This window comes from Centruroides vittatus, unplaced genomic scaffold, assembly GCF_030686945.1.
Source record: "Centruroides vittatus isolate TY-2023 unplaced genomic scaffold, ASM3068694v2 contig_391, whole genome shotgun sequence".
Classification (NCBI taxonomy): domain Eukaryota; kingdom Metazoa; phylum Arthropoda; class Arachnida; order Scorpiones; family Buthidae; genus Centruroides; species Centruroides vittatus.
The window spans coordinates 2,561,830-2,572,208 of NW_027122207.1; the positions used below are offsets into that span (position 1 = coordinate 2,561,830).

At 29.6% G+C, this 10,379-nt stretch overlaps 1 protein-coding gene across 2 annotated transcripts; it reads right to left on the reverse strand.

Moving 5' to 3' along the window:
* Positions 1 to 376: 376 nt before the first annotated feature.
* pen-2 (presenilin enhancer) lies at positions 377 to 9,329 on the reverse strand. Of its 2 annotated transcripts, XM_067271113.1 has the most exons (4): positions 9,271 to 9,327; positions 9,132 to 9,217; positions 7,950 to 8,054; positions 377 to 617 (listed from the first exon to the last, which is right to left on the reverse strand). In XM_067271113.1, exons 2-4 carry the CDS (start codon positions 9,190 to 9,192, stop codon positions 478 to 480), a joined length of 306 nt encoding a protein of 101 aa, XP_067127214.1. In that variant the 5' UTR covers positions 9,193 to 9,217; positions 9,271 to 9,327; the 3' UTR covers positions 377 to 477. The 2 variants fall into 2 exon arrangements, with proteins under 2 accessions (XP_067127214.1, XP_067127213.1); XM_067271112.1 differs by having other exon boundaries at positions 9,132 to 9,329.
* Positions 9,330 to 10,379: the final 1,050 nt, after the last annotated feature.

Genomic DNA, 10,379 nt, shown 5'->3' on the forward strand with positions numbered 1-10,379 from the left:
AAGTAATTTGGTACTAGAGGTGGACATTAGGCTCCATCTCTTATTGAAATTAATAATTATAACAACTTAATAAGAGATGGCACACCTAATGTCCATCTCTAGTACCAAATTACTTAATTTCTAATTACTGATTGTAGCAAAACACTGCCCGATCAATTACAACAATCATTTTCTTTAGTTGATGAGTATCTGTAAAGATGGTGATATCCAGATAAAACTTTATTGTAGTACTAAAAAAATATAATTTAGAAATGAAATACTTTGTATTTAACTAAAAGTTTCTTTTATTTCTTTTGCAATTTAGATAATAACTGAATGTATTTCATTAACGTACTTCTCTAAACACTTATTTTTATATCAATTCATAATTCAAAAATTATTTAAAATTCAAATTATATTAAAATTTATACAAATTTACAAACATACATTTATGATATTTTCAAGGAATTTTACAATTTAATTAAAGTCTTAAAGATATCAAGGTATTCCAGTTGGAATAATAAAAGATATTTTATCAGCTGTTTCACCCCAATCTGCTCTATTGACTTGAAAAACTACAATCCAAGCAAGTAATGCAGCAGCCCAAACTAATGCTCCTATTCCTGATCGTAAAACATCTGGAAAAAACATTTATATTATTTAAGTGTACAACTTGTTCATAAATTTTAGTTGAATAACATATTAATTTTTATTCAGAAGTTATAATATTACAATATACAATATATTTCATTATAAACTTTATATTAAAAATTAATTAGATAATATTAATATTAAAATAATAATAAATATAAATATATTGACACAACCACCTTATGTATCCAAGAACTAATATTTATTATCCTACTAACGTTTTCTACCTGCTCCACAGGTCATCTTCAGGTATTTTTGAAATATTTGAAATGTTTCTTTGTATCAGTTCCAGTTTGAATGTTATGAGAAACAAAATTCAAATTTCTATATCCGTTCGAACAATTTGTTTAAATATAAAAGATAAATAGAAAATAAATAAATACATGAAGTGTAAATGGATGCAAGTAATTAAAATAACATAAAATAAAATAAGGTAAATTAACATAATAAAATATATCAACACAATAAACCTAATTATATGGACCAAGTGCATGCTGTATAACACATTACACTGGGTTATGATCAATCATATACTTTCATGCTGTTGGTAAATTTGTGGTGTCTTTACAGTTCAAACATTTGCCCGTACTGCAGGATCTACATATTTCAAATTTTTCCAAAGTCATTGCTAAAGATGGTGAATGCACATGTCTAATAATCCTAGCTTCATTCCAATCAATCACTGAACCTTCACAGTTTGTGCTACTTTGGATAGTGCTGTATTGTAGTGCCCTTTACTTTTATCATACACACGTTCCTTAAGCCTTTTACTCAACTTCCTGGTGGGGACACCAATATAATCTTTATTTAGCCCTAGCTGATCATTTTTGTATGATATTCTGCATACTCCAGACTGCTTCTCCTTCTTTATCCTGTCCTTGTGGTTTCTAAGTAGACTATAAATCGTGGGAGCCCGTTTATATATTAATCTTGTACTCGGCTACTTCCTTCCTGATATTGGACATTCCTCAGCTATATGTGAATTTCGTAATTTCTTTGTTTGTATTCTCTTTTGCCTTCTTTTTATTAGGTACCGAATACAATCTTATTAACTTTTCAACGATATCTGTTTTAAATCTTAAGGATCCAGCAATGGTTTTGATCCTATTTAACTCTTGCCACCTGTTGTATATGTTAGAGCAGTAGTTGCTTTTCTAATAAAAGCCCTAAATGCCAACAGTTTGTAAGCAGGCAGATCATTGGATGAAGAAGGAATGTACAATGGGTCGTGTGTAGGTTTAATGTATACCTTAGTGGTTAAGAAACCGTTTTCAAATGTAATATAATGTCTAAAAAATGCACTTCTGTTTTACTAAGTTGCTCTAATTTTAGTTTTAAGCCATCCTCATTAGAATTTATCTCATTCAAAAAATGCTAAATTCTTCTGTCATTCTTCCATAAAATGAATACATCATCTACATCTCTTTTGTATAAGATTATTTCATCTTTAAAATTCCTAACTGTAATCTGTTCTAATCTACATAGAACCCAGACAGAAGACAGACAGTCATCCAGACATCAATGAGAAATTAATCTTCTAGTTTTGAAAACTGCAGCCCAATAAAATTATTAATTATTCAGTTGAATAAATATTCGTCAATGTAAATACAGTACACTCTCATTAACCTGAACTCGCACTAACAATTTTGTTAATGAACTGTATATAGATTTTGCATATAACAAGTTATATTTTTCACTCCATATTATTCATTTATGAAATAGATAAGTTTTACTGTATATTATTAACTTAAACATCTATAACTCAAATATTTCTTTAACTCTAAGAAATCAAAGCATTTCATAGGTCTCAGTGAAATAGCATAAGGATTTAACATCTCCAACTTGAAACTCTTAACTTGAATTTTCTCCAACTCAAAGTTTATCATTGTCTCCAAAACAAATTTATAAATTTGTTTCGGAGACAATGAAAAACTTACTTTCAACTTCCTCAACTTGAATTTTAATATTTATTCTATCCAAAGTGATCCTAATTATCAAATTTTCATGAAATTTTCAGACAGTTAATTGTATCTACTCTCCAACACCATTTTCAGACAATGTTTCAGTCCAAAGCAAGAGGTCCCCTCGCTTTATCTAAACAAGATGTACCGGCAAAACTGTTCAATTCCACTAGTTGCCTTTCAGCAAAATATTCAATGTATTACACAAGCTATCAAAGATTCTTTATATAATGCTGTAAAGTACTATTTTTAGTATCTTAGGAAACCGACACTAACTGCGGTCGGTAAAACTTCTGTTAACCTAACGGGTACTTTACGCGGATTCGAGATTAGTTTGCCAGGCCTGGGCTTTTAAGCGTGCAACGAAAAATTAGTAATAATAACGATAAATATCAAGTCAAATCAAAAAGTTCAAATATATTTAATTAGTATCTAGAATTTACTACGTACAAATGTCTATAATCCAAACAAAATTTATTAACGAAAATCAACAAGTCAACCCGACAATAAACTCAGCTACTTAGCTTAACTTAATATTAATTCCCCTTTGAAAATTTGACAAATCAAATACTTAAAAACTATGAACAAAATCTCTTACTAATTAAACGTCTATCCGTCACCTCACTATACGAAGAACCTATTTCCTCAATCCTTTCGATATCGTCAAATCGTCAATCGAATTCCTCTTTAACACCTTGGATCGTCCAATTATCAATCTGGACTTCTATCAGAAAATACTTCGCTTTCGAATTCACCTCACTCTCAAAGTCGCCTCGATTTGGAAATCACCTCTCTCTTCTTCGGTTAACGTACGGGTTTTATACTGTGAGGTGACATCACATTTCAGCTGAGTTACTCCCCTTATTTACATACTTAGTTGCTAACATTAATTTTCTTTTCTGGCAGCTTTAAGTTTCCGACAAAGCTTATAAACCGTTTACAAAGTATTTATCATAATTTTCTGGGATGTTAAGACAGTTTATCAAGTATTTCTTTACTAGTGAGTGTGGGGACTCCCCTCTCCATTTTTTTTCTGCGGACTGTTTACTTCCGCTGGGCAGCGCAAGTGCGCAAGATTTTTCCTACGGCGCTTATTTCTCCGTGAGTTGTTTTATCTTCTTTTTTTCGTTACTAACAAGAGAGTGGTGGGGAACCTTCGTCCTAAATAAACATAAGCCCCAAACAAAATTTAATAAAACGGAAAAATAATAATAAAATAAAAATAACGTTCGGACTCAGTTCCTTACAATGCAAGAGAGATAAAAGTACAAATTATTCAGAATCAGCATTTTTTACTCTATTATTCTCTAACTTAAATCGTCTGTAACTCAAGTTTTTTTCCTACTCCTTTCAGCTTGGAGTTAGAGAAGTTTTACTGTATATTAAAATACAATCAGTTTTCAGATGCAGATCTTAGATTACATGACAAGGAAATTACTAAACAATATCCTTACAATGTTCCTTACTCTGTTTATTATTCATAAGTCCTTTAATTAGTACAAAATTAGTACAAATCATGAGAAAATTAGTACAAATCATGAGAAAATTAGTACAAATCAAAAATATCAATTTTTTTTAAAGAAAAAAAGTGTTTTTAAATGAAATTTAACTTTCTATAACCAAATTTAACCAAATAAGTTAAATATATTACATAATATAAAATTGATCTGATTCATATTGTAATAATAAATATCGTTATCAATCATCTGATTTTATGAGAATTAGTGTCCAAAAACATTTTATAAATTATTTTTACTACTATATTATTTTTCAGTTATAATTATCATTAGCTTTAGATATAGAGACCAAAAACATACAGCTGTCTTTCTCCATCTTTTTCAGCCCACTATGTTACTGATAACTGATAATTAATAATGACTGCATCAAACATTAAATTACGACATCATGCAACTTTGTTGTATCATAATAGAACTGAGGCTGAGCCAGAAAGAAAGAACTTATCCTTGCACTTGTTAGGCACATAAGAGGCTATCCTTGTACTTATATATGTGGCTAGAGCATTTGGCACCTTTTGGATAGCCTTTCATTAGTCTGTTATAAATTCAAAAATTACAAAATCATTGTTTATTAATTTAACACATATTTCATAATACTGTGTAATTTTTCATACTTGTGTGTGACAGTTTTCTATGAATTTATTAGTTCGCCCACAAAATAATTTTGGAATTTTAGTGCCCCATCATCATAGCACCCTGGACACATATCCCCTCTCCCCCTGCCTTCCCATGACCCTGCTTATGCCTGCCAGCCACGAGAGAGGCAATCCTCATAGCTGTTGGCTGTGGAGATGCAATCCTTGCACTTGTCAACATGGAGAAGTGATCCAAGAACAAACCAACTGCCATCAATTGCTTTGTTTTGTTCATTTTTCATGCCTAGTTACCATTAGGCATACTCAATCATATCAGGGAGCATGGACATTGTCACTTTGACTTCACTGAATATCAAAAATGAAACCTCATGAAAACCTATTTTTTTTACATTTAAATGTACACTCATTACATTGTTGAATTCCTCATCACAATTATAGTGTTGGACAAAACTTTAAAGAAAAGCAAAAATTCCACCTAAACAACTAACTGAATTAAAATTATTGGTTCAATCATGTTCATATTCTTTAAAAAAGTAAATTATCAAGTTTATACAATAATGAAAGAATAGTGTTGGAATAGTTCTTCCAAAGAGTAGAAAACCACATAATTTATGTTGTCAAAACTTTAAATACAACTGAAAAAATAACTGCAAATTTTCAAATAAATGTAAATAATTAAAGATGTGTACATGTATAAAGAGATTTGCATATACAGTCTAACTCATTTATAGCGTTCATCCATGGGACCGGCAATTTTTTGACGTTATAACCGAGTGTCGTTATCTGCAAAGTCTATTATTATCATAATAAATTTATTATTATATGTATAAAAATGCAAACTATATGTTTAAATCAACTTTATTTACATTATTATGTCTAAGTTTACATTGATGTAATTAAAAATTTCAAAAATTTCCTTTTATAAGAAATTTCTATTTGTCATAAGTTTCAATAACGGCGGAACTTCCGATTTTGAGAATAATATTGAATCAAAAGGCAACAAAAGGTTAAACTAATGTATGCCAATTAAAAATAATTCAATTATTTCTTTATAAACTATTTAATATAATGTTATTTTAATATAACATTAAATAATAGAATACTTAACAATTTAGCATAAAGTAATTTAAAAATGAGTACATAATAACTGATCGTCACGTCGTTAAAAGTTTAGCAAACCTCACCCCACCGAAGTCAGGAGGGGAGAGTACCACCCACAGTCGTTCTAGAAAGTGGACTCTGACCCTAGGTCTAAACTCGTAGTATTTTCTTTGTGAAATAAAATTTGTAAATTTGGGAGTGCTTCAAATATGACGTTAAAACAGGGTTTTATGTCGTTACAAGTGGAATTTTTAACATTATCTAGTACAGTAAAGTCGTGGGACCAATAAAAATTTGACGTTACATAAGGGTTGTCGTTACATCCGATGACGTTATAACCAAGTTAGACTGTATTTGTGTACAAAAAATCATCTGTCAAATATGGGAAAAGATGTAAAACTGACAGAGAAAGAACAAGGATAAATTGATATTTTATGGCCACAGTTACAAAACTATTGTGCTATAGCTGCCCAAATAGTAAGGAGATGTTTTCAGCAATGAGCTTTGTTAAAAATAAGTATCAATCTATATTGACAGATGCTCATGTGGGCAATCTGCTCCTGTTATCAACCTTGAAAATCAATCCTAATACTAAGAAACAACTGAAAAGGAAGTACAGAAACCACATTGAGCAGATTTTAAATTTGGATTCTTTGTTTTTTTAATTAAAATTTTAAGTTTATTTTGTTCTCCTTTCAATAGACTAGAGCCATGTTTTTGCCACCTGAGACTTCCTAATGAGCAAGATAGGAAATGCAGTAAATATGAAAAAACAAATACTGGAACTAACACATCTTGCTACATATTCATCGATCTTTAACTTCAATGGAATAGCATACACACAACATAGAGGAGTGGCAATGAGAAGTCCTATTTCAGGGGCATTATGCAAGATGGTCCTAAGGACTTCAGAGAAAACACTTTTACTGAAATACGCAGTACACATTTTAGTATACACACACTATGTTGACAATGTCTTGATTATATGGAAAGAAAAACCAGACATTAAACAATTTATCAGAGATGTCAATTCAAACAAGTTTGGCCTAGGCTCAAACTAGAGAAAAAGAACAACAAAAGTATACATTTTCTAGACATAGCAATAGAAGTAGAGAGAGGAGGGGAAATCACTACAAAAGTTTACAGAGAGGCAATGTATAACCCACTGTTTATACCAGGGGTGGGCAAGCAAGTGGGAGCCGAAATGTAAGTTTTGCAAAATGCATGGGAGCCGCAGTTCTGTACTGTCGTGGCAGATAGTATGGTAAGGCGTGCGATTTTATTATATAATATAAATATAATATAAAACAAATATTGAATTTTTTTAATAAACATATTTTCACAAAATTGTAAAAATAATAATAAAAAACAGAAATTAACATTTTCAGCAAGAGCCACATGTGGCTCTCGGAGCCGCATTTGCCCATGCCTGGTTTATACAATTGTGTTATGTATTTATTGTATTTTTTACATATGTATTGTAGTTACATATTTAGTTACTTATTTATTTTATTTAATTTAGTTAGTCATTTATGCATGTATTCTATGTATATATATAGTTTATGTTTATATTGGTACAAGTACCAATATAGATTGTAATTATTTATGTATGAGCCTGCACACTAGACATCTAAGAAAATTCAAAAATTTAAAAAGTTCCAAAATAAATGTTGATATAGAAATCTGAATCATTAGATTTTTCTGTTCCTGACAAAGGCCATTAAACTGGCCAAAAATGTTAGAAAATTGAATAAAAATGCTGCATATTAAAGGTTTTTGTGTCGATGTTTGAGAATGATATGAACCAAACAATAGAAAACAATTATGAGTTATGAATACATACACTTACATAATAGTTATTTTATACTATTAGCTCAGTTATGTTATTTCCTATGGATTGCAAAAAAATTTCAAATAAAGTGTACTATTAAATTAATTAAAAATATATAATTATATACAAATAGTTATATCATATCATATTTAATCATTTTATATATATTAAATGAAATAATTAACAAAATTTGTTATTAAAAACTTTTTCTTGATAAAATATGTTAAAATTTGATAAAATTATGTTCAGCAAAGGATGGAATGTATTGTGTTAACATATTATTTTATAGGAATTAATAAATTTTAATACTTACATGTTCTTATTTGTTTCTGTTCTTCAAATGAAGGTTTACGAAATGCTTCACCAAAAAACCATACAAAATTAACAAACCACAAAAAGGGAAGCATAAAATATCCACCTAAATAAATAGAATTGGTTATTTTAAAAAAATGTATATGAAAGACAAAAACTATATTCTTTATAAAGATAACATTTATAGAAAACTTTGGTAACAACAAAATATTAATGTTTTAAGTTAAATATAAAATATTAACTAACAATAATATAAACTAATTAAAAATGAAAAATTTTAAATTTATCTGAATAAATTATAATGCTAAATACAATGCAATTATATTTTTCATATTTAAAAAAGTACTCTTTATATATTTTATAATATTTTGTATTTAATTTGTATTTTTTTTTTATCATGGTTTTATTTATATCTGTTTTATATTTCACAAATGTATGAAAAAAATTTGAAATAATTCAAAAAATAACTAAATCAGTAAAATTCTTAAATATTATGAACTATAAACTTTTTAAAATTCAAATATCATTTGTCTATTCATATTTTCAACTATAGTACAAATAGCTTTCACAATGCAAGTGATTATCTCAACTATTTCTAAACATAACTATATTCCAATATTCTAAGTTTTTCATTTTTAATAACTACATCATTGAATAATAAAATGAGATATTTATATACATTCGTATATGTGTGTTAGGCTCAAAGACCAACACTCATTTAGCAAAAAAATCTAGTGCAATGCATTCAGATTTCTTGAATCTAGTCACAATGAGAATTTTGCATTGTGGCACTTTCAAAAATGAACATGTTTTTGCATATTTAATAAGTCCACAAAGGAAAATTTGTGTTGAGATTTTTTTTAAATAATCAGCCAAAATGCAATTTGCCAATGTGAAAATGTCACAATGCATTGTGGATGCTTATTAAAGCAACTATGATGCAATGTGATAAAATATTTGCAAAAATAAGTAACAAATTTCTTTATTACTTAAAATAAAATAGTTACTTCATATTTAATGGTTACATATTCCACCACAACATGAATCATTAGGCTACTTTTAAAAAAATAGATTATAAGTCTATAATTTATATCATATCAATTGTTCCTACACGTTAATGATTAAATGAAATGTCAAAAATAATACTTTGTAAATTCATTTGTGATAATCAAGAACTGCATACCAATATAATACCCTCGACATAGTTTCAGCTTCTCGTCATTTTTCATTTTTCGAAGATCCATTTCTAACTTCACTACAAACAGAAACCTTGTTTGTTCCTTGTTCCTTGTTCCTTGTGGGAGAGAGGAGTTAACAGAAACCTTGAAAGATTGGAAATAAAAGAATGTCATAGGAAGCAGAAACAAACCAGAGGAAATAGCAAATCACCATTGTTGCCATCTCTGTAAAGTATAAAAATAAAATTCTAAATAATTTTTTAATGAAAAAAACTATTACATTATTCAAAGTTTTACGAATTAATTATTTTTATGACGATTATTTCTTATTTTAATAGATCGTAATATTTTATTTAAGAAATTTAAAAAATATATATCTAAGGTAAAACTGCCCTGTGATCTGATGCTATTACCTGATATCTAGGTACTCTACTATTAACCATCGCGCCACAATTTCGCCGGAAAAAGTTTTAGCCTAAAACCGTTCTGTTTTCCCTATAACTGGAGGATTTTAGGATAGGAAAACAAAAGCAAATTGGTGGTTTCATTTGAACTTTCAAAACGAATGTTAAAACGCAAATACAGTATATATGTAAACAAGTAAAACGGCAAAGCCATTTTTGGGAGGAAATTATGTCAAGGAGACTCAACTCGACTGCGTACCATTTTCTAAGGAAAAGAGAAAAACGATCACTAACCAATAAGGAAAAGCCGACACCGGTACTCGGGGTCCTGGCGTAGATTACGGTAGGCTTTGTTGCCGCCGTGGTTTTGACGGGTCGCGTTGTCACGGGCATGTTCTTGGTACGATAAGCGGGAAGATATTTGTACCCGAATTGTCCCGTTGTTGCTCTCGCAGTTTCGCCATTCTGCGAAACGACGAGAGCAAGAGAATACACGCGTGCCACACGTTTGTCAAAATTCGATTTCGCAACGCTCGCATTTCGAACTTCCCAACGAGCAACGCACGCGCAAATCTCGCACTAGCGCCTGTTTGTAGACACCAAATACTCTGTGCCAAACTCCTGATACGTACTCTTTCATACCTCTAAGGTGTCCAGCCGTTGACAGCAGCGCAATTTTATAGACAATATATAGTCTCGTCAATAAATGAATTTTTAAAACTGGTCATTTATGTATTAACGTATGTTTGAAATCAATTGAATGGCTTATTTAATTTTCTATCTTCAGCTAAGATACAAATGTTGAAAGCGAATTAATTAAAATTAAGTTTATAGTTGCATTCATTAGAG